The sequence below is a fragment of the Glycine max genome, chromosome 14, assembly GCF_000004515.6.
Source record: "Glycine max cultivar Williams 82 chromosome 14, Glycine_max_v4.0, whole genome shotgun sequence".
Classification (NCBI taxonomy): Eukaryota; Viridiplantae; Streptophyta; class Magnoliopsida; order Fabales; family Fabaceae; genus Glycine; species Glycine max.
Genome location: NC_038250.2, coordinates 3101784 through 3127531, shown reverse-complemented (window position 1 = coordinate 3127531; position 25748 = coordinate 3101784). Strand labels below are relative to the sequence as shown.

At 31.2% G+C, this 25748-nt stretch overlaps 3 protein-coding genes and 1 non-coding gene across 4 annotated transcripts; all 4 read right to left on the bottom strand.

The window, feature by feature from the left end:
* Positions 1–44: 44 nt before the first annotated feature.
* LOC100798037 (ETHYLENE INSENSITIVE 3-like 1 protein) lies at positions 45–3489 on the bottom strand. Its single transcript, XM_003545435.5, has 2 exons — positions 3203–3489; positions 45–2330 (listed from the first exon to the last, which is right to left on the bottom strand). Exon 2 carries the CDS (start codon positions 2180–2182, stop codon positions 350–352), a length of 1833 nt encoding a protein of 610 aa, XP_003545483.1. The 5' UTR covers positions 2183–2330; positions 3203–3489; the 3' UTR covers positions 45–349.
* A 4928-nt stretch (positions 3490–8417) lies between these two features.
* On the bottom strand, positions 8418–15081 carry LOC102666289 (L-ascorbate oxidase). The gene is made up of 5 exons (XM_006595741.4): positions 14697–15081; positions 14497–14589; positions 13809–14021; positions 11562–11756; positions 8418–9632 (listed from the first exon to the last, which is right to left on the bottom strand). The coding sequence occupies exons 1-5, from the start codon at positions 14979–14981 to the stop codon at positions 8673–8675; spliced, it is 1746 nt and encodes a 581-aa protein (XP_006595804.1). The 5' UTR covers positions 14982–15081; the 3' UTR covers positions 8418–8672.
* Positions 15082–19061: 3980 nt separating this feature from the next.
* Positions 19062–19145, bottom strand: TRNAL-CAA (transfer RNA leucine (anticodon CAA)). The gene has a single exon. It is a non-coding gene; the product is annotated as a tRNA-Leu (tRNA).
* A 1664-nt stretch (positions 19146–20809) lies between these two features.
* On the bottom strand, positions 20810–24976 carry LOC100786387 (somatic embryogenesis receptor kinase 1-like). The gene is made up of 6 exons (NM_001254465.1): positions 24753–24976; positions 23775–23846; positions 22734–22877; positions 21693–21764; positions 21517–21588; positions 20810–20882 (listed from the first exon to the last, which is right to left on the bottom strand). The coding sequence occupies exons 1-6, from the start codon at positions 24974–24976 to the stop codon at positions 20810–20812; spliced, it is 657 nt and encodes a 218-aa protein (NP_001241394.1).
* Positions 24977–25748: the final 772 nt, after the last annotated feature.

Sequence of the window (25748 nt, the reverse complement as noted above, 5' to 3'; positions counted from 1 at the left end):
CATATTCTGATTCCTTATTCCTTAACTATGAATGTAGCAGATGATTTTATAAGAGAATAAAAATCTTTTATTTATATCACAGTCGTACATATGATATAAGTAACATAGGGCTAACACATAAAGAGACACATAAAAAGGGTTACATTATGGGAACACCCATGATTTATTAACCCATAATATAATGCCACCAGACCAGACCAGACCTCCCAAAGCATAAAATATCTAAGACCTAAACTATTACATGGGAAGAAAAATGCATTAACTGCTTTTTGAGTCAAGGGACTTTCACATGACCCTCTTTAATGACACAATAAAAGTCCGTGATACACGAGTTTCCCTCTTCGCATTTTCACTGGTACCAAATTGAAACCTCTTGCTGTTTTTGAAGAGAATCCATTCCTACTCCTTGTATATCCTCCTTGAAATCAAAGGATGACAAATCACAAGGGGAATTAAACATCAAATGGATATTATTGTTGTTGTGGTTGGTATCAAAAGGAGTGTTCATGTTCATGGTGGCCTTGAACCGGTCAAATTGACCTTCCTCTCGTGCAAACAAGTTCCCTTCCAACACCATTCCTTGACCAGGGAAAAAACTGTCCTGTCGTTGTAAGCTGGCCTGAGAAAGGTTATGATTTTCAGCAGTTACACAGTTGGTGGAACTTAGGTTTTTGTTTCCTACAACATTTGTATCATAGATTGTCATAAGGTCACTAATCATTTTCTGGCCATCCTCAGGAACTCCAAGACCAGTTAGATCAAATGAAGGTGCAACCAAACTTGCAGACTGAGCTGTAGTGTTGGGTTGAACAAAGGACTGGGGGAATATGACTGGCTTAACCTCAGTAGCATGGAAATTGGGACCACCACCATAATCTGCAGAACTGTTTCTATATGCACAATTCAATTGATGATTGTCCCTAGCAGACCTATCATGGAAACCAAGGCGAACTTCGCTGTAAGGGCATTGGGGATGCTCGCATGTGTAGATTTTCTGATCCATCATCATGTTGAAGTCACTAGAAATCTTCCTCTTCCGGATGAAATCTAGGTTTGTGACAACATCTCCCTTCATGGGATGAGAAGGTTGCTGAATTGGCATCCTTCCCATCATTCTCTCCATCCCAAGGTTTGATGGATGAAGATGGTCGGGCTTCCGGTCCTCAACATCGAAGTTCGGCTCTTCTTCAGCCCCATCAACATCATACTCACTGCAATCGTTGATCACCATGGATCCATTAGCTACAGCAGAGGAAAACGGAGGGCAATAATCAGGGTAAAGCTCTCTAGCCAAGGCTTCCTCTTGGTTGATGATGGCAAGCCAGGTTGCACTTTCCTTTGCTGTCATTTTGTCTTGAAGGCATTTGGACTGCCTCACAAGCTTGCGAATTTTGGCGATATCAGGGGACATATGCTTGATGACTGCAGTGAGAACACCAACCTTCCACGCCTTCTTTAAGTCATGTGGTTTCTTGTAAGGTGGAGGGCCTTGATCTTTAGGTAGACCAATTTGAGGCCACCATTCTTCATTCCCAGTTGGCCACCATGGTGGAGGAACACCCTTCTCTAGTGGGAACCTCCTCTGAGGAGGATCACAGTGCTGCATAAGTGCTGACAAGAGAGAACCCAAGGTTGTGTCCTGTAACTCTTGCAAGGTGTGTGGTGTAGGACCAATGGAATTGCATCCATCATTCTTTCCAGGAATTGCATTATCGGCTTGATACTTGGCTATGGCAGCAGGACCATTTCGATCAAACCTGACCTTATCTTTCCACCATTCGCGAAGATTATCTGATGCTCCGGTCACTGGCTTCCCCTTCTCAGGAATTATCCCATAAACAAACCCTTGTGCCTTGCAAACCTCCATCATCTTCAGCATGTACTTCAGTATTCCATCTTGGGCTCTTGACATCTTTTTCCTCCTTGCCTGCTCTTGGGATTGCCTTTGCTTTGCTGCATCAGTCCCTTCCTTGGACTTGGTTTGTTCTTTCAATCGCTTGAGACGCATTTTGTCCCTCCACATCCTCTTCTCGAGTTCATCCACATCAATTTCTTCATCACTGTAGTCATCCTCAACTACAGGATCCGGTTCAGTTTGTCTCACAGCAATATCCCCATCCCCAAGAGAACCACATAACATATCCAAATCGCCACAGAATCCCATATCTTCAAACATCATCATCTTTTCCCAGGTAAATCTCCAGAAAAAGAGGGTTCAAACTATGACCTTTCAAATGAAGTAACAAACTGGGCTCCAAATTTCACCCCCTTCAACACTATACACCAACTCAATTTGAAAATTTCTAAAAGGCTTCTAATGGCCTTTACACCTGCCAAAAGTCAAAAACAGGGAACAATTGAGACGGTGCAAAGATCAAATGATACTTTCCAGATGAAGCGAATATCAACATTCAAAAGCATAAAATCTATATCAATATCTTGTATGAGATTCACTAGCCACCCGATTTTCACCAGCACATTTTTTCTTTCATTCTCATCCAGCCATATTGGATATAGGCTAAAAAGCAAAATCTAAAGTTGCCTTATCACCTATATTGCATAGCTACAATACAAATACATCAATAATTTTAAAGCATCGACGCATCATATCACTAAATGAAATCTCAAAATTCTCGTTTTCCCCCTAAAACACCATTCATCAAAACAGTTACTGGATCAGGATTATTCTGATTGAATAGATCCAAATCACCCAAAAATTTAAAAATGAAAATAGTCAAAATACAAGCACCAAAAGCACATGCCATGGTTCAACGATTATTTAAAAAATGAAAACATCGCTCATCAACCCATCATCAAACATATGACGACTGAAAGGTTTCAAAATTTTCTTTCCCAAAACAGATGAGGAAACAAATCAAACCAGCCATCAACAAAGGATTTAAGGCCAAACCAATCACTCAGAAACCCCAAAACACTATAAATAGCAACAGTCAGCAAAGAATACATACATATATACACACACCCACACACACACACACACACACATATATATATCAACTGAAGATCAGAAGGCTAAGAAAAAGACTAAAACATAGCAAATCATAGTGTAAAAATAGTACCAACAAAAAAAGAAAAAACACACAACAAAAACAAAAAGGCCAGAATTTTATAGACCAAGCAGCAATCAAGAAGTAACTGAATAATGAAAACGGGAATTTTTTCTTCATGAGGGGAACCTTACCAGAAGATCCAGACGTGGGTTTTCTCGTGTGATGACCAAAGTTCAATAGGAGGAGAAGAAGAAGAGAACTTTTGTAGACCTTAAGCAGAAAAAAAGAGATGGAAGAAGAAGAAAGAAGAGAAAAGAAGGAGAGGAAGGTGGGAAGAAAGAGTGAGTGAGGAAAGGAACAGAGTGTTGAGCATTATCTTGCTTTTATTATTGGTCATGGTGGTGTGCTCTTGGTGAACGTGAAGTGGGGGTGTCATTCATTATTGGTGGGATTAAAACATTGATAAAAAAGCCCAAATATGTGGAGTAATTCAAGTTTCAGAGATACTTATAACATTGGCTAGGTTAATCCCATCCTAACCTTGGGAAATCGGTTATTAGTATTTATTAAATCATCAATTATGACATGATGTGTGAATATGATTAATGAAGTTTCAGTTTTAGTTTTTTTTACTTTGTTTTAGTTGTGTGTGGGGTCCGTGTGCGTACAGTAGTTTATTGAAACATGACCAATAACAAAAGTCCACTTACATTAGTAACAGACACCAATACAAGGTTACAAATCTCAATTAAAGTAGACAAATGGAAAGGTACTGATTAGGAATCTTAAAGTAAAAAAATTTTTATTAAAGGATAAAAAATTATATTATTTATGATTACTTTTGTGTTTTTTTTATGATTTTTGTAATATTTTTTTAGTTCTTTAATTAATATCTAAGCACACAGGTTAATAAAAAACTTTAAAATAGTATATTTAGTGAAATAACAACAGACGTATTGTATTTTTATTATAGTATAAGGTTGTGTTAAATAGTCAGTTAAATAACTAAGACATCTAAAATGATTTGCCTATAATGATACAGAGTAAGATTATCTTCCAAAATTATGTGTATTTGAATTTAAAAATATTCTTAAATAATAATATAATATTAAAGAAAAAAAAAACTAAAATGCCCATGTCAACAAGCCAAGAAAGATAAAATAATTTCCACATTCCCAATCTATCTTTTAATATAATTAAATAATATTTAATTAATTAATCTATCTATCTATCTATTAGTCTTTTATTAATATAATTCAGGCTTTCTAAGAGGACACACCAGTCACTTATATAAGGACCTACCCTTAAACTCTACACTGCCAAAGCTCTTCAGCGCTCAACGTACGCATCTCTCACTTTTTTTTTTAATGGAACCGCTCATCCCCTATGAGGTACTAAGGTTTTGTTTATTTAGTTGCAAGAGATAACTGTTTCCATTTAAGAACATGTAATTTTGAAGAGGATTAACTGTGATAAAACTATAATTAAAAAATGTTAATTATTTTGATTTGGGTTTGGAGTCCACTTAACTGAAGAATAATAGTCCTATGTTAAACAATTAATAATTATATTTCCTATTACGAATTCAAAGGACATATATATACAACAACTCTATTTTATTTTTACTTCTTATGTCATACAAAATAATATATTAATGTTATACTTGTACTGCAGAATATGTTCAAACAAAGCAAGTCAGTGAGAAGATTGATATATTCAGCCTTGTGGGTATACTGTTGGAGTTGCCAAGTGGTAAAGAATTGATGAGCACTCATCTCTTTCGGAGTGGGCATGGCGCTGTATTTTGGTTAATTATTGTTAATGCTAATATATATGTATAAGCAATTTATTTTATTTTTTAGTCCATGTTGTTAGTTCTCTAACAGAGGTGTAAAACCGTCATAAAGTAGGAACACAGGAACTAAAACTTAAAAAAGATCCAGTCCAAGATCAGAAGTTGGAACAACCATTGAGAGACTTTGAGGGTTCCATTGGGGGTTGTACTCATGCTACTTCCTTAGTTTATTCACTCCTAGCCACACCTCTTCATTAGGAGTACCCAATGAAGATTATTAAATTAGAATTATATATACATAATGAAGCTAATTAAGCATGTGACACACATATATTTAATATCGTTAATATCATTAAATAGAGAGATAAAATAACTAAAACTTAAGGTTTTAAAAAATTACTATTAATTTTTATAAAACAAAAAAGATTACATAAACTAACAAAAACGACTAACATAATTTTTCAAAAAATGTCTTAAAAATTACTTTAGACTTCAATAATCATTGAGTCACCTCTGTGCTAAACCATAAACCTTAAATACTGTACCTGAATATACAAAAGAGTTGTCGCAGCTCGGAATCACCTAGAAAGAGTGGCAGTTTGGTGACAAGTTCAGCTACAATTGAGATGCAATTAGTATTATTAGAAAAGCCTCTACAACTCTTCCTAATATACAAACCAGAAGATCTTTGAATCCTCATGTTCTAACCAAATATGCAGCCAACGGACCACTTGTTGACTGTTGAGTAATGGGTAGCTCCCAAGAGGACTTTAGGAGCTCTATACCACAGGATTAGTATCTGAAAATAGATACATATATTGGCATACAGAGGTTTAATATTAACCAAGGTAGAGAAAAATAGACACAACAAAAAAAATTCTCTTTTTACCTCATGTGTGTATTAATTGCTTGATTGGCACTGAATTGAAAATGTTTGAGCTAGTCCAAGATCAGCCATTTTAAGCATCACGGTTTTTTGGGTCCGTAAGAGCAAGAGGTTATGAGACTAGTCTTTTTTTTACCAATAAATATTAATTATTAATTTATTAGGTTTTTTTTTAGAAAAAGAGATCAAATCTATGAATTTTTCCTTATTTTCTTATTTCATAATTACCAAATTAATCTTATATAAAATCGGTTGTATTACTAATTGTTCTATTCTAAAGATGAAATTTAGATATGGGTGTAAAATTCCTTAAAAAAAAGGAAACCTGAACGACATGGTTAATAAAGTAGAAAAATATTTTAATATAAAAATAGTTAATTAAAATAATTAATATTTAAAAATATATCAAATGCTTAAGAGAATATTTTATAAAAAAATTGCATTTAAATTATATGTTATCATCTTAATGACATTGACCTCCATATTTGTATCTAAATTTCGGCCACTGATTGTATAAGTCTATAAGAGTTCATCAACCAAATGAAAAAATTTATATAGTATTTATTAATCATGTTATTCTTTTATCTTATTCCTCCTAAATGAAAACTTAAATAAAAACAGTGGTAGCATATCTTGCCAGCCAACTATTTAGGTGACAAGTTTAGTACACGTCAATATAATAAATATCGGTAAATTTTATATACTATCTTGTTTAATGAATCAATCATCATCTTACAATATGCAAGATTGTGTGATCCTGATCTCTAACATTGTATTCACCAAAAAAAAAAATCTTACATTGTGTTTACAAAGGTATAACAACATTTAGGAGAAACCAACCAGGAAAAGGCTTTCATATACACAAAAATATCCAAACACATAAGAAACAATGGTTAGGTATGTATTTTATTTTATTTTTCGAATCATTGGGCATGAATGGTACTTCTAACTAAAAAATTAATTTTGTCTATATATAACAAATCCATATTTCAAAGTACATTTCCCTTTTAAAAGAAAACATTCAAATACACATTAATTTGTGTGACACTAATTAAATGTTTAACTTTGACCTCAACCTCAACAATTAATATGGCTCATATTTAATGGCACAATTTTGATGTTTAACGCATCATAACTTGAAATACTTTTCTGAAAAGTGAAAAACAACAATCTTAAAGAGTTTCATTTGTGGTCTTCCCAAATCCCATATCGATCATCAATGTGGTAAATGTTTTTTCTTCTCGTTGTATCAGTTTTTAAACATTTTTCAATTCAGATCTTTCAAATAGTGCACACAGTTCAACAATATTGGATACCCCTCCAAAAAATCAGATAATCTAATATCATGCTACATTATATAGTTTATACGGTAAATAAGACTAGGATCCTTGCAGGTTGTTGCAGTCTTCTTTGTGATCAATCATATTTTCTTATTTTTAATATAAATTTGAAAGTCATATATAAGTAAGAATGCTAATGATTTAATGGAAGAAAAGAAAACTACGATTTACTATTCAGTGTTATCTTAATCTGTAGTTAAAATTGAACTTGATTTTGGCAGACATATTTTATATTGGATGACATTTTATTGGATGGAGCCATGCAGGAGACTAGCAAGAGAACTACCCTGAGACTGATGATAAATGCACAGGTAATTTTTGTTATTATGTTTTCGATTTCTATTTATCATAACTATCATATTTTGGACAAAATTTGGATGTAATGTTCTAAGTACTTTTTTGTGGTAGTCTTTAATCACAATAGGGTCTGATTTTGATCATTTACATTAGGATTTACACTAAAACTCAGCATAAGTTACTAAAGTGAAAGTCTAATTGTAATTTAAGAGTAGCAGTAATTAAAAACATTAAAGGAATTGCATCTTAATTTTATCCTCATATTTTATAATTAACCTCGTGTTTCACAAAATTCTGATCTTATGGTAATGAGTTCCAGGAGGATTCAGTGGAAACTGCCAAAGAGGAAGCCAGCTCATTGAGTAATATAATCGCTCAAGCCACCAAGTAAGAGCATCATTGGGGATTGAAATTATGTTACATAGGCGGCAGCACAAAGTTTTCATGCGGGTGAAAATTTGTTCTATAGAAAAATCATTTAAAAAAGCTATAATAAATGGTTTTATTAGTTGATTTTTTAATAGAGCTACAATACATATTAACTCATACCTGGGCTATACCGCTAATGAATAAAGCTTGGTTATTATTTTATTGAGATTGAAAACTTGTTTCTGTTCAATTGTTTGTCACTCTATGATTATCCATTGACTATAGTATGCATCTAATGATCTCATTTAAAGTTTAAATAGTATACTATATTGCCTAGTACGTAAAAGCAGCAGAACCCAGTGACATTCTTTCGTATGCTTACCATATCATAGCATTCTCATGAGTTTACTAGTTCAATTTTTTTATTCTTTGGTTGTGATTCCTAAGAATTCGACCAAAAGTGTTTGATTTATATGAAAAGTTCTCATCGTTTACAAAGAATATCTCATGAATGTTCATCAAAATCATTTATTAGGAATATCTTGTTAATGTGTTAATTAGGTATTCCCAATAATCTGTGCAATTTAAACTTAAAACCTCATATATCAACTACTCAAATCTGTCACCATTAACTCACTTTTTTCATGTTCATCTTTAACCTTAAATTCAAAGTTCAAACCACACTAGCTAATCAACTAGAATTGTTAGTATCCCATATATAAATGAAACTTAGCATTGGCCTGCAAATTTATTAGCATATTTATCCAAACACACTCAACTGATCACACATTTCTCATAAATTTTTTTAGTAGAACAAGGCATGACTACCTTACATGAGGTAGTCAGCATGCCTTGCTAACTCACAATAAAAGCACAACAAGACTACACAAACAAAACAATGAAGGGAAGAAGACACGAAAGAAAGTTAAACTAAACAAACTAAGGACAAACACATGTGTGGCTAGCTGCTAGTTTCAGTTGTGTTCCTTATTCAGGAACTTCTTGAGAATGCCACATGCAAAAGCATCCCTAGGTATAGTACTCGTCACGTTTTGAACAGCCTCAGCAAAAATGACACCCATTCCCATGTGCAAATGAGGCTCAATGTGGCAATGGAAGGCCCAAACTCCAGGATTATCTGCCTTAAACCTCAAAGCAGTCCAACCATGAGGGAATATCACTGCAGTGTTCCTCAATGGTGGGTTCTTCAAGTTGAATTTGGAATCATCACCTTGTTTGAATTTCCCATCTCCATACCCTAAAATCCAAAAGTCATGCCCGTGCAAATGCCAAGGGTGAATCTCACTGTTTTTGCCCTTCATTACATTAGCATTTTGGAGTATCACATCAACAACTTGGTTAAACTGAAACATGTAAACCCCACTTCCAATTTTTGCATTAGGGTTCAAGGGAGGTTTCAAGATGTCATAATCCATTGAGAAATTGTCAGGTGGACTTTTTGGGTCAAAGGCACCATTCACATTAAACCTAATGGAGCCTAGGTAAGGAGTTGTTGGCAATGCTAGTGAGACATTGTTAATGGCCCATTTAGTGTATCCATCAACAAGGTTTTGTGTGTTGAGAAGGAAAAGCCTACGATCATAGTGTTGTGGAGGTTGTTCCGTTCCCTTTAGGGCAAGAATTTTGTAAGTGAATGCCTTGCTACGATTATAATCATCCCATTGAGGTGTGATGGGTGGTGGAGAAGTGGGAAAAACTGAGGCAGAGATTGTTTTGTAGTTTAGGATAGTTAAACCTTGTGGGGTGTTGGGTGGTCTTCCTCTCACACCAACTGAAATCCAATAGTTTTTCTTTGGGTCTTGATTTGTTGTAAGGAGAACCGAGTAACTTTCACCAGAATATATGTCTATGTCATCAACGATAAATGGTTTCACATAGTTTCCATCAGCTTCCACCACCACCAATTTGTGATCCTATAAGCACAAAGAAATTAAAAGCATGCAACACATTTCAATGTTCTTCATGCTGAAACTAATTACGTATATATACAACTGCACATATACATATTGAAGTAGAGTTTTTACAAAGATTATGGATTAGTAAGTATAATTCAATCATGACATAAAGTGCAAATGCATATATAGGTAACCAACTGTCTAAATGATACTAGCATCAATTTCAATTCTACATACTAATACAAAGAATTTTGTTATCTCTGTTTTGTCACCAAAACTTCAATATTAAATTAAAGATAAAAAAAATGGATGAAATCCAAAAGATAATAGGCATTTCGATTTTTCGATAACAGAAAAAAAAAATATGCGAGCTGAGATGTATAAAACCTTTTACCCATTTAATAATTTAATATTTTCTTACAGATTTTACCCATTTAATATTTTCTTACAGATTTTACCCATTTAACATAATAACTTAAAGTTACCAATGGTGTGATATGATCAATAAATAATTATATTTCTTAAGTATGTAATAGTAAAGAGTTTTAAAAAACAATAATAACTAATTTCTTAATGTTTTGAAAATTTTTATATTTAACGTGGTATTATAGCCTCCTCAACTATACGGTGTGCGTGGCATATATAAAACCTTTAGTATAAACTTTAATTTTAACAGAAATTAAGTCCTCATAGGCTTGTACAATTTATTTTTTCTTTTTCCGCGATCGTCGTGCAATCAACAAAAGTTGAACTTTGTGTTCAGTTTGAAAAGAAGAAAAAAAAATTGAGAAAAAAATATGAATAAACATACATTTTTTTTTTATTAAGTGATGAAGTTTTATAGCTAGCTCCTCCATGCAACCATGTGACCACAAGTATGGGGCCTGGGCCAGGGATTATAAACGGACAAGGTAGTAAAATGCCAAGTAAATACCTTTTGTCTTCTCTGTCACCAATCTAGTACAGCGGCAGTGCCATCTCTATCATATTTTATGGAAATATTTTTTGCAACATTTTTTTATTTTTCCTGGCCAGCGAAAATAAATACTTGGTTTAAAAAAAATACTATTTTAGTTCTCCATGTCTCGTATGAGTATTAAATTTATATTTATAATTTATAAGAATAATTTTTATATTATTTAAATTTCAATATATTATTAATTATTTAGTTTAAATTTTGATAATTATATGTTAGTAAATATGTAAATAAATAATTTACGCAGTTTTTAAGTATTACAATTGATTTAAAATTCTATAATTGATTTAAGATTCTATTTTAAATAGAATAAAATAAATAAATATAAAATTTGTATTAATTGAATTATTAAATTATTTGGAGAGAATCAGCATGAGATATTAGGTGGTATCATCTTATAGAATAAAATATATATATATATATATATATATATATATATATAATAAATTATTAGATTTTTTATATTTTTATATAATAAAATTACTTACTTTAATTTCATTAAGTTGTCATCTTTCATCTCCTTTTACTTACCATCAGATTGTGTAGAAAAGAATTAAAAATATATAAAACTCACATTTTTGTTGCTTTTATAAATAATTATATTATATATTATGCTACATAATACATAAACATTTTGTTTTTACAAATTCAAGGTAAGATGCTGTATGGAACTCGGGTTATTAAAGTTAGCCTAGTCTGACATTTGTCCTGGACGTATGTGTCACATGCAGGTTTATATATAGAGTTTGTCTTGATATTAATAGGCAAATGCTAACTTGGTTAAGAAACTAAAACTAAAAAGTTTTCTATTGGATTGGTAATAAAAAGTGTTAAAAATGCTAACAATATTAAAAATAGTTAAAATATAAAACTAGTTGTTATCCAAAACATAAAATATAAAACTAGCATGATGCATGCTACTACCTATATAAATTTCATGGAACAAAATATACATATGATAAGAAACTTACCCCAATGGCCAAGTTGAGAGATGCCAAGGAAGTGGTACTAGCAATCCTGATCCTGTAGGTCTTGTTTGGATCGACATGGAGAATCTGAGGTGCACATTGTTCGTTACCTCTGAACTTGCATTGGGGCAAGGAGGTCTTAATAAGACTAGCTGCCAAGGAACAATTGTATTGTCCTCTCCCATTAATAAGCAAAGACTGCATGAAAAAGTTAAATGTTTGAAAGGTGAGAAAATTCTTTCCATTCAAATACCTATTGGCTGGAATCTTGCATAGGTACAACAATAACTAAATTAAGGAAGTAGTGTAGGTGGCTTTCTTTGGTTACTTCTACTTCTAGAGCTAGCCTCACCTTGCTGTTACTCTATGGAGTGAATTAGATATTAAAAGATAATTAAGAGGAAAAAATGAAGATTTTTTTTTTTGTATGCATGTGATTGCAAATTAGTATCTCCCTAAACTGATTTTTTTATACACATCAATCATGATTCGAACGCTTAAGTCTTAGCCCTAGTCATCACTTGAACCATTGTTGGTAGGAACAAGTGAAGATACTATCACTCTTCCCGACATTGTATTTCTCACAATAAAATTCGGTATAATAGTTATAATTAAAAACTCTGAATAATATTTGCAAGTAACAATAAAATAATTACAATCATTTAAAAAAATTGGTAACAATAGGAAAGGGAAAACAGGAAACTGAAACAGGCTTTTAAGGCCTTACAAAAATCGCTTTACTTATAAATATTAATTAGTTTAGATTTTATATTCTTCTTCAATTGTAATTTAGAGATTAATGTTTTCTTACTGAGTTAGATTTAAAAAAAATCAATAGTAATTTTAACGAGATTTTGACTATAATTTCTTTTGAATAGAAAAATGGATCAAGCACGTGATACTTTTCTACATATGATGTATATTTAACATTTTTGTATTATAAAGAATTTAATTTTGATCCTGTTAAAAAAAACTAATTTTGATACATTGTGAATATAAAATAATCTACAGTGTTGGCCAGCGAGAAATCATTTTGTGTATGACTTTTGAAATGATTATTATAAAACTTAACCATCTTATTAAACATGAGAATTCTTAATTAATCAATAATGTAAAAAAATATGTATACTATTTCTAAATTCTAATCAAATTCTTATAAATATTGAATTTTGTGACCGGGCTATTAGACAAAATCGAATGGGCGTATCCCATGTTTCTTCTATAAAATGTATAATTTATATTTTTTTCTTTCAGAAATACTAATAGCTAGTTTTATTTTATTATATAAAATCTTGGGACCTATATATATAAGCAAATGATAAGTAGTATCTTGAAAACCTGATTTGGCAATGGATTTATTGTTTATATAAAAAGACACGTAGCAATGCATAAAATAAAGATTATCGTGAACATTAGTGTTAAAATCTAATTGTCTTCTTATTGGAAATTCCTTAAATACTTACAAAGTAAATGAATTTCTGGTTGAAAATTGAATATGTTGATTTAGCTAGGGAGAAGACTTGTTTGCACAAAAATCCAATATGTGCCCACTTCCACTAGCGGGAGATGAACAGTCCATTTATGTTTTCTATTTTCCTTTTGCTCAGCAGGGACAAGGACAATACAGGTGTTTCTAATTCGTTTTCAAGGTTAGATTTTGATCTGCAATGAATTTGGATTCACACGTTCAAGATATTTCATGATCCATTTTTATATTCTTACATCACATGTGGGAGATAAGCTGACATATGATATGTCCTTATACCTCATTGATAATCCTGTTTTTATTTATTTACATATATAACAACGTAAGAGAAGAAAACAAAATAATAATAGAAATAATATAAAAATACTATTTTTTTCATCCGAACAAAATATTTTTCACTTTATTTCTCTTTTATTTTTATCATTTCTATTTATTTTCTTCAAATGCATTTCTTCTCTATTTCACTGTTAATTCAGATATAAGATAATGAAGAGAAAAAAAAATTACAACAACACACCTCATTAGATTTTTTCATATTACACACAATACTTCTCATTTTCTAATGTTTATCACAACTTTTCTTAGATGGATGTTAGTGTAATACTTGTCGGTGTAATATATATTTTTTCAAACATTTAAAGGGGTTAATACAGAAATAGCTAGAAAAAGAGTAATATCGTGTGTGATTAAAAAAAAAAGTTCAGGGTGTTGGAGTATAATTTGCTAAAAATAAAATGATACTATGTGTGTTTTGTTCGATTTACCTGAGGTTCATTAATCCATCTGAATGGCATGGAGGAGAGACCAACCTCTTGAGAATGTGTGCTTTTGTGCCACCAATCACTCAGCAAAAGGTTGAACTCACCATCATAATGGAATGGCTCCTTTTTTCCCTTTGGCAAATTCACTATCAGAGAACCATACAGTCCTGCTGCTCTTTGCATACCAAAGTGTCCATGATAGAAGTATGTACCCGGCTGCACCACGTTTAATTTTACCCATGGATATTACAACATTAACTCATATATAATTTGCATACATTGACCATCATATGCATAACACATGCATATTTTTAAAAAAATGCAATATACTGTAAAAAAAATATTAAGTCTGTTTTTATTAGTATAACATTTTTTTAAATAAAAAATAGTAAGAGATGTTTTTGGTGTCTCAAAATATTTCAGAATATTAATTTTAATCCATATAGAAATTTAATAGGTTTTCAGCCTCTACTTTTATCCAAAAACACATGTTTTTAGTTCCTAATTAAAGACTAAAATCATATCACTTTTTGATAATTATAGGGACTAATTATAGGAACTAAAACTAATATTTCAAAATAAAGATAATGTTACATATACCATAAGTACTTATAGCTTTCTTTTAAGGGATAAGTACTTATAGCTAGCACATGAAACAAAATGAAGAGATAAACGTATAGTATGTATATACCCTGTCAACTGTAAATGTGTAATTAAAAGTTTCTCCAGGAGCAATAGCACACTGTGAAATGGCAGCAGTTCCATCAGCCCAAGGTGTTCCATACTGCAACATACACAACACACCCCAAAAAATGTATAAGTTTAATATTCGATCATATTTCTATATGCATGTCTAGAGAGAGAGAGAAAAAAAAAAGTATATATAAAAACCTGTCTAATTCCATGCCAGTGAATAACTGTTCCCTCTGTGGAGAGCTTATTGGTGAGTAAAATCTCAAGGGTGTCTCCAGCTTCAGCTGTGATGGTTGGGCCAGGAAACTGGCCATTGATTCCCATCACAACGTGCTCATGGCAATCTGGCTCACGATACATGTACTCTACGTTAAACCTAATACGGTGCCTTACAGCTCCTAGAGATAGTTGCAACAAAGACAACAAAATGCACCATAAGGTTAGAGCTTTAAAGCTCATTATATTGTTATTGCTTTTGCTCATAGCTAGAGCCTGAATTGAATTAGAAGAGGAGGAAGTTGTCAAGGATTTATTAGAAGCTGTTGATCTATTATGTAGGTTGTGGCATTATAGGGCCTAGTGAGTGGGTTTGTATATATAGAGAATGGAGGCAATACATTATAGAGAGGTAGACTTAATCTATCACATTTAACACGTTGCAATGTGATATGTTTTCAACTTTTGTGTTATAAATTTTTATTTTTATTCTTGAATTAATCTAAAAATATCTCGTAGACAAATGTTAGTTTTATAATATTTTATACAAAAGGCTACAGAAATAAAAACAAAAGATAAAAACATGTGATGGGTTGAATAGTACAAACATGTGATGGGCAGAATATATATATATATATATATACATGATGTGCTTTTAACATATTTAGATTTTTTTAATATATATATATACATGATGTGCTTTTAACATATTTAGATTTTTTTAAGATCATGCATCTTCTCTTGAAAGTAATTCTATTAAAGTAAGTACGATTATCCTAAGTAATAATGTTTTTTTTAATATTTAATGTAATTTCTTATCTAAAACTACAGGAAAACACAGTTAAGTTGGATAACATTTGGTAATCCAATGCATATGTGACAGTTAACAATATACATGTAAGAGTTAAGGACTAAAATAACTAATTAAATAATTATTTATCTTTGATGTGTATATTATCAATTGTCAACTATGCATCAGATTGTCAAGTATTATTAAATTGTGCGTCATCAATTAAGGAAATAACATATCATGTAAGCAGAAACATTAACAGTTATGTTAAAGATAATACTAAAGTGAAAGAATTAATTTTACGTTAATTTCAAATTTGGATCCATACATGCAAGATATTCCATCTTCTATTTTTATATACTTAAATCACATGCGGGAGATTGGTACATCAAGCTAGCATATGATATGCCCTTTCACTATATGCCTTAAGAGAGAAGAATTATACGATGTGTGTTTGTTTGATTTAATTGAGGTTCGTTAACCCATTTGAAATTCTGAATGGCTTGGAGGAGAGGCCAACTTCTTGCGTATGTGTGGTCAACCGCTTGCACATGTGTGCTTTTGTCTCACTAATGACTTAAACAAAATTTGAGTTGTTAAATTGCCCATTGATTCCCATCACGATGTGTTCACATCAGACTTGTAATATTCACATCTCCTAATGATAATGAAACAAATTCAACCAAATGGTTAGAAGTAAGAGGTTTGAAGTTCATTATGATATTGCTTTTGCTCGGAGATTGATGAAGTTGCCACAAATAATTAAACTGGAAAATATGGGAATTAAAAGGTTTGATCATCTATGTAGGTTATGGTGCATTGTGGAGGTTGGCTTGTATATATATTCAGTGAGAGATGCACTATAGATATTAGACATTTGGCTAAGCATTTTACAAATTTGATGTTAAATGGAGTGTGTTTGGAAGCATGATGAATCACAACGAAAAATCACGGTATCCTTAAAGTTATTTGCTGGCATGGTAGAAAAAAATGGTGAGACACTATAGTTTTCTTAAATTTTTTAAAAACCAAACATGCTAGAAATTGATTTTTTGCATGTTTAGAAGCGCATCATGTGACTTTTAAAATAAATGCTAGATCTATGGTATCATATGGAAGGGATGCTATCAAATCTCCTACATATGTAAGTGACCATGTCTAATACAAAAATCATGTCAAATATACTTAGGATATGTTTAATGGCCAAAACTTAATTAAGATACTCACTGAGTATTTTAGAACATATGAAATTATTTTTTATTCTTAAGAAACTTTGGAGATGAATTACTTATAAAATAGTCAGGTGAAAACTTAAGAAACTCATCATGCTAATTAAACTTGCTCTAATAACAAAAAAAAAAAATTATTCTAAGAAACTCAGCAAGCATCTTTCATTAAAGATGACCTAAAATAATACCCAAGTTATAATAATACACATCTAAAATGAGTCTGACGTGACACTAAAGCCAATATATGTTTTACCAAAAACTTTGGTAACGTTAAAGTAACCTTGAATGAAATAACATATTTGGGTAAGTGTTTAGGACGTTAAATGCATGTTTAGTTTAGATATTATTATTTAAAAATCTTAAAATTGATAAAATAAATAAATTACCAACGTCTTTTGTATGTGAAATAATTTTTCTTGGCTACTAGTCGTCATTTTGTATAAAATTGTTTGTTATTTATCGCTCAGAGAGTTCAATTGCAATCGTTATTTTCTACCTACGGACCCACTACAATGGCCATTTTGTTGTTTGTTTTTTTGTTTTTTTGTCAAGAATGGTAGTTTTCAGCCCAGTTTGCGTCTGGTACTGCTTGTTGTATTGGCAAGGCTTAGGCCCACAATACTCGAGTTTGTCTGTATAAAGTTTGTACATGATGGAACAATTTCGTTGGAGGGAACAATTCAAGATCAATTCTTTTTTTTCTTCTCAATTGAAGATTGGTTCTTAAGTAATATGTTTATTTTTTATTATCAATTTTTATATAGTATAATCATCTTTACTAACTTCACAATATTCCACCACTTATAGAAACACGGATGAAGAGTTAAAGAGAATAAAATTTCTCTCTTCAAGCTTAAAAATTAGAAATATTTGGATATACGTAAAATATGTGCATCGAGTCATAAACCAGAAAAAAAAAATGCAGAATCTACAAATAGTAGCTTTAATGAAAAGCTATTAACCAAACACAATTTACTTGTTTCAAATTAAGAAGGGAGAACATTAATTGGTCGATATTCGATAATTTAGTTTCTAAAATATATTATATATATTTCATAAGAGTAAACTATCAATATGCTCTCTCAACTATTACTTTCTCAGCTTCTAAATGGTCTTTAAAGTAATAAAATTATATAAATAATTCGTCCATTAATTTACTTTATGCATTGATATATTTTACTAACATTCAGAACTTAATTTGAAAGATCAATACTTGACGGGTTGTATAATATGATTTCTAATACTTAAAAGATTATTTATATTTTTTTGGTAGCATGGAATATTGTTTATATATTTTATTAAGGTCAAGAGTATGATTATATTCAGTAAAATTAATTAAAAAGTTAGTATTCCATAAGATTAATGGTTAAAGTAGTTCAAAATTATAAAATAACAGAAAAGATAATAAAATTATGATTTATATAAAAATAATAATTAGGAAATTGAATAAATATATCAAAAGATAAAAATAATATATATATATATATATATATATATATATATATATATATAATTAAAAACTAGAAATTAACATTTAAAAAAAGTTACTTTAAATAACATTTAAAAAAATATTAAAATTTACTAATAAAAAAAACTAAAAATCAATTGAAATATCTTTTCAAACATACGAGATAATATACTTTAGAATTGCAACAAAAAAGAAAACAATACTTTATAAATGAAATTGGTGTTTTATTCTATTCCAAAACTAATTTTCAAAAGTATTAATATTATAATGCAATTAAAAGCTTAGCCATTAAACTTCAACAATAATTAAAAAAGCTGGGTGAGGTTATACACTTCCATCATTATTTAATTATAAACACTATATATCTATATATATAGTATAATAAATTTATTAACTTCAATAATTTCTATAAAAATCATATATAACAGTTTTTTTATTAGTAATTATCAGTGCTTTTACACTTATGTACCTAGTCATTACACTTTATAATTATTAAGCAGCACAGGTAAATTTCATAGCTTTTTGGAAGGCAAAGAGTATTGTACTAATACTATACAAAGTCAGCATAATAATATATACCCAAAAAATAGAGCATCTCAATCCCTAACTATTAAGGCAAAGAAGTCCATGTCCATTGGTCATTTATTACCGGTTGAAGATTAATCTCTTGTAATCGAGTTATAATTTCAGCCTAAATTTATTGATACCGAACATATGGTGGAATTGATGTTGTGATTAAAAGAAAGATTATGATTGTGATGCATATTTATCGTTACTGGCCATGGAACTATCGCCAAATTATATTAACAGCTCATGAATTGGAATTGGAATGACTTAAAAACGAAAAAGAGACAAAAAAATGTCAGAAGTGGGATTTGAACCCACGCCCTCTCACGAGGACCAGAACTTGAGTCTGGCGCCTTAGACCACTCGGCCATCCTGACGCTTGTTGAAATGTGAGTGCGTAAAACATAATTTATAACTGTATTTTATTTAAACAACAAAAGTTTTCTGAAATGTTCTTTATTTTTTAAAATCAAATTAAACTATTTTAAATATGTGCTTAGTTATAAATTGTAATTATTTTATGACATTGAAAGCATAAATTATTGTAATTGAATAAAAATCTGCAAAAAAGTATAGAAATTAGTTTTCTTTAACTTATAAATATAGATTGAATCACGTGTAGAATTGTATAATTAAAAATCTAGTATTCCGCCCTACAATTGTTTGATTCACATTGAATTTTTGTTGTGCTCATGTGAAACCAGTTCTATTTGAAGATTATAACATGATTTATAAATAAATAAATAAATAAATAAGTACCCGAGCATACACTTGACAAAAATGGAAAATCAGTGAGAAAAGCAATGAATAAAAAGAAGCACCAAAAAGACTGACATTTTCGATTAAGGGTCTTGTTAATCAGCATCCTTAGATCATTAATTAAGAAATAAAAATATTTATTATATAAATCATAAAAAAATTTAAAAAAGATCATTGAATGCACATTTTTTTGCCCCACAATAAAAACCTATACTTTATGTTTCTTATTCACTGCACTTGTTAACTTTTATCTTCAATTTAACCAATTCATAACCAAATAAAATATGGATATCTTTTTTAGTTAACAAGTGACATGTTGCAATTATGTCTTAAAGCTACGGTCTTTCTTCAATGACGTGATTGATTCAAGGCTGATACAAATAGAACATCAAATGCTCCAAATTTTCCGACGACGAATTTTAACCGCGAGTACTCTAATGGTGAGTTGTTTGAAAAGGAAACTATACAAATACTCTAGCCAAAAAAAAAAATGAGCTTATTTGTTCCCTAGTTAATTGCCAATTGAAGCCGACAGTATATTCAGAAGGTAACGCCAATTAATTTGAAAACCAGTAAAGCATTCCCCTAAAAATAATTATTACACATCCAGTTCTGTTTAAAATGATATTTAAAATTTCGAGTGGATAACTCGAACCATCAAAAGGTAACACAAGACTCCTATTTGTGGGTCTTGTTTGCCATTTTCATTGCATCCTTTACTTGATAAGTGTCACCTTTTAAATTGAACAAGAGATATATTCTTAATAACTTGAATCAATTTGTATTAAGCTCCACTTGGTTGAAGAAAAATGCAAAAATTGTTGTAAATCTCCTGACCTTTATTTAATTCTTACGGATAAAAAAATAACTTGAACCAGTTTGTTACCCGTCAATTCACGAGGGGTAAAACCATCTTTAAAGAATTTTTATCTCCTAGCACACGATATTCAGTGACAGCAAGCAAAAGTTACATATGTGAAGTGAATACCACGACGATAAACACTTGCATTATTGACAAAGAAACAAATAACATGGAATGGAGAGCAATACGTCACAAATATTTTATCAGTGAGTGACCAAGTCGATTTTTTTTTTAGTATTACATCAATAGATATTCAAGTCTTAACATCATTGTCAGATCATAATATTGTTACAAATTCCAATGCCCTTCAGTATGTAAATTTACATATACCAGAGATTACATTTACCACTGCCCATTACACTATGAGGTAATACATATATATAATTCAACGCAGATTGAGATCCTACCACATCACGTTATTCACGAGCAGTTTGTGTCATAACTTACAAGTCCCAACAACTCTGGACCTTCCAAACGAGGATTATTCTCAAAGCTACAGCATTGAAACAAAACAACGCTTATTCAACAAGTAACAGGAAAGAAGAAAGATAACCAGATAGCAGAAAATATTTTCAAGCTAAAATCTAGAAGGCAAAATTAAATAATTACAGAATCAGTGCAACTGAAAAATGCAGGAAGACCAACTATAATTAACTGTATAGGACAATAAAATGCAATCAAATTCCCTGCCATCACAAATAAATTGTAACAGGGAAGCCTCCCAAAAGCTGTGTCAATTCCTACTATCCCATGAAACAATTGGAAATTGCCTGTCACATACACTTTGTGTCATCATCACACACAACAACAAATAACAATCAAATATTATCATCACAATTTAACAGGACCTCCATAAATATGATGTGAACTGGACACCCACAACATCTTAACCATTAAGCAATAAAAATTGCAAGGGTTATATAGAAGCATTTATCAGAGAAGGTCACTAAATTTCTCATCATTACCCCCCTTCCCTCCCTCAACAAAAAAAGAAAAAGAAAAGGAAGGAACAATATTATAAAAAGGTGCAGGAGAAAAGAAAAGAAGACTCAAATGAAAGCAGACATAAATAGCACCACATGGAGAATAAGAAGAAAGCTACATGCTTAGAGTTAAGAAGAAATTACTTATTCAATGGAATATGCTCGAATGGCCCAGAGGTAGGAATTGTACCACATAAATCATTATTGGAGACATCCCTGAAAATAAAGTGAATGTTTAGGCTCTTTGAAAGCACACATCTTCACGATACCACCAAATAATTTTATCATGATCAACATATAAAGACAAGATTGTTACTTACACTACTTTAAGGCTTGAAACAGCAGCAAGTTCCTTGGGGATCGGGCCAGTTAGTCGGTTGTCATTGAGTCGTCTGCAAAGAAAACACAGCTGAGAGCATCATGAAAATGCTGAATATTTATTCCACAAAATAATAATCAAAACTCTCACCAGTTAAGAAACTGGTAAGTTACACCATATCATATTGAAACACTAACAGCTTCCAACACTTCAAAATGGGATTACTAAATCAGATTAATATTTATTAATGTTATTTTAAATTGTCACTTAGCTTCCAGGTTTGGTTGAATAAATTTCAGACTCTGGGAAAGCTAAAAGCCAGATTGAAGTATTTAATCACCTAAAAAAGGTAAATAGCTTTCAATGGGTCATTCACTGACTAGAGGTTTGATTTATGAAGGATATTGAATTGTGCTTAGACATGGTCCATTGAAATTTTTAGATAGAACTTTTACGTTATTTAGTTTGTTTAGATTGAATCACACCACTGAATGTTGGGACTGAAGTCATCTCAATTTAATCAGAATGAGTCAAACTAGAATAGTAGAATCACTCTTTCACTCAATTATGGTGGGGGGATTTAAGGGGAGAAATTGTTCACACTGATTGGACAAAATTATGCTTTACATAATGGCTTCATTTGTCTATTATTTTAAGGATATGATAGTAAATTATTTTATTTCCTTTAAACTAAAACACTCTGTTGATATTTCCTCCTATGAATGAGGTTTATATTTGGGTTTGAGCATGTGAATTTTGAAAGCAATTCATTTCATATCTACTGTCATAATTCCTCTGTCTTAACATCAATATATGCCCTACAATCAACATCTTAACACCAAGCACAACCCAAAATTATCCATGCCCAAACTTAATATAAAATGTATAACTGAAAAACACCAATGTCGATAAGTTGCTATCCAAAGGTTCTTGTACTTCGCCTGCATCATTCAAAGTCTTGTAAGAAACTCAAATGAAAGAAGGGAAAGCAAATGCCACAGATCTGTCCAGTCAAGCTTAATATGTTATTAAACATACTTACAAAAAGACAAGATTCTTCAATTTCCCCAATGAAGGTGGGATGGTGCCTGATATGTTGTTGTTGTACAAGTCCAAGCTAACGAGACTCTTCAGGTTTCCAAGTTCTGGAGGAATAGTTCCTTGAATGTTGTTTTTGTACAACTCACTACATCCAATGAAAAGAAAACCACATTAAACACTAACAGGTATAAAATTCTATAGTTCACAACAATAAGAGAGCCACAGAAAATACCAATCGATCAATCATTTTAGTAATAATATGAGCACAATATGAAACACTGTCTTATACTTCATACAAATCCGAAACCAATACTCTTGGATACTTCACCAATACATATCTATGAAATATCCAAGCCTTTTAAAAAAATTCATGAAAATCTAATCTAATATAGCTACATATCAAATTTCAAACATAATATAGAAACATAGAAGCATTGTCCCTTAATGAAGCAAAAAATGGAAATTGTCCTCTTTATGGATGATCAAGAGAGGAATGAGATTGATATTATTCCTACTTATAGACAATAGAAAATGTTTTATGATGACAATGCTTTATAGTTTTTATTTTGTTCATAGTAATGTCCAAGAAGTGTGCTCTTAATTTGGATTTGCAATTATATGTTTATTATGTTCTATGAATTTTTATACATATCTACCATTCTAGATATTCATCTTTCACGTATTGTATCTGATATATTTTATGTATCAGATATTTACTAATTGTATTGCCATATCGGATATGTTTTGTATTTGATACAAGTATTGTATCTATGCATCATAAGAGCATAGATAACAAACTTAAAAGTCCTCTTTATTCCAATTTGACAACAGAAATGATGACAATGGTTTACAATTTTTATTTTGTTCATAGGTATCTTAACGTACCATATCTGATACATTTTTAGGATAACCGTATTGTCGTATCAGATGAGTATCATGCCTGATACATGTATTGTGTCAATGCATCATAAGGGCACATTTAACAGACTTACAAACTCACAATATTGGGAAAAAAAATATAAAGCAAAGTTAGAAAACATACAGATACTGTAGATGCTCCAGCTTCCCAAGTTCAGGTACCAAATGTCCAGATAGGTTAGAGTTACCAAGATCCCTGTAGAAAACATCATAATTATCACCATAAACATGGAGAGAGTATTAACAGATTCAGTCAATCCAACACATTTTAGTTAGCATTTCACTATTACCAATTAAACTAACGGCAACAATCTATGAAGAACCCATACTTTCATTTTCTTCATGCATCCTATCTGATACATTTCCGGATCCAATACTCATATATAATTCACCAATACAAATATGTGAACTATGAAGTATCCAAGCCTTTAAAAAAAGAAATGAAAATCTAATATAGCTATATATGAGACATTGAACTGATAGAAGCCTGTATACAGTGTAATACAGAAACATGAATTTCACTTGCATATTTTAAATTTTTTATGCATATCTAGATATGTGTCTCACACATATTACATCCTACATATTTTTTAAAATAACTGCATGAGTTGAATTTCAATTTTTGTATTATTGTCAATCAATCAGAAATCAACAAAATTTCCATATATGACTATTTACTCTATGTATCTATACACATATCGTATCAATGAATCGTATCATAGGCAACAATAATCCCCCGTCCAGAAAATCAAACATCTAATTTAAAATACACGAAAAAGAATCCCAATGATGAAGAACATAAGCAGCAAACAGGTAAGAAAGTATCTAAAGACAACTTTTAATGGCATGTAATTTGATGAATCCCGCAACCTCTAGGAGGATCCTTCAATTTCATAAAGCAATTAACAAAATAACAAAACTCGCTAAAAATCTAAAATCAGCAAGCACCGCTTAATAATAAAACTGATAGCAGTAGTATAAATAAATTAACCGTGTAATAATAAAACTGATAGCAGTAATATAAATAAATAAAAGTAACAGATAGTAACAATTAAGAAAGCAACAACACACACACACACACACAGAGAGAGGGGATGCATACACGCGAGTGACTCGGTTGTCCTGGTTGCAGGTGACGTGGAACCAAGTACAGGGGCTAACGAGAGTGGGATCCCAGCTCTGGAGAACGTTGTCAGGGTCCGAGAGGCTCCGTTTCAGCGTGTAGAGAGCGTCGCCTTCGGAATTTGAGGCGGCGAGGTGAGCGAGAGTTAGGGTTACGGAGACTGAGAGGAGGAACCGCAGAGAAGTGCGGGTTGCTGCTGCCATCGCTGATCTGAGCTTCAACCGAACACCTCTCGTTGCCGCCGTGTTAGGGTTCACTAGCAGCGAGCTCTTATTGGAGGACGATGCAGCAATCGCGCTGCAACTAAGAAAGAAAGAAGCAGAGGGAGGACGAAGTTCTAGAGAGAGAGAGAGAAGGGAGAGGGAAGAATCTTATTATAGAGAGAGAGAGAGAAAAGACTTGAAAAGGAAGTATCGGCTTTGGGAATAACACAGAGCAGTAAAACATGGCATGCTCGCCCTCGCTTCATTTTTATAATCTTCCTTCCATTATAATTGTTATATATAAAAAAAAAATTATATTCCTTAACATTAATTAATTAAGTTTTTTATTATTTATATCCTTATAATATTAATAATAAATGATAAATTTTATAAATAAATTAATCATAATGTAAGATTGATTTTATAAAATTAATATTTTTTAATTTTTTAATTTGTATAAAATAATTTAGGATTACTGTTATTTTAAAATAAATGAAGTATTAAGTTTCTCAAATGAGTTTTTATACCTTCAATTAATCCAAAATATTTTTTATTGAATATTTTGATTTTTTTTAAGAGAAGAAATTACTTTCGAGAAATAATAAATAAGTAATTTCAATATAAAAAAAACTACTACAATTTCATAAATTAATATTATGTTTTTTCATATATTTATTTCAAAAAAACAATTCCACTCAAAATACTGTCAAATAGTTCTAAATATAGACACATGCTTAGAAGAAGATAAAAAATCGAAATGTGATTCTCTACT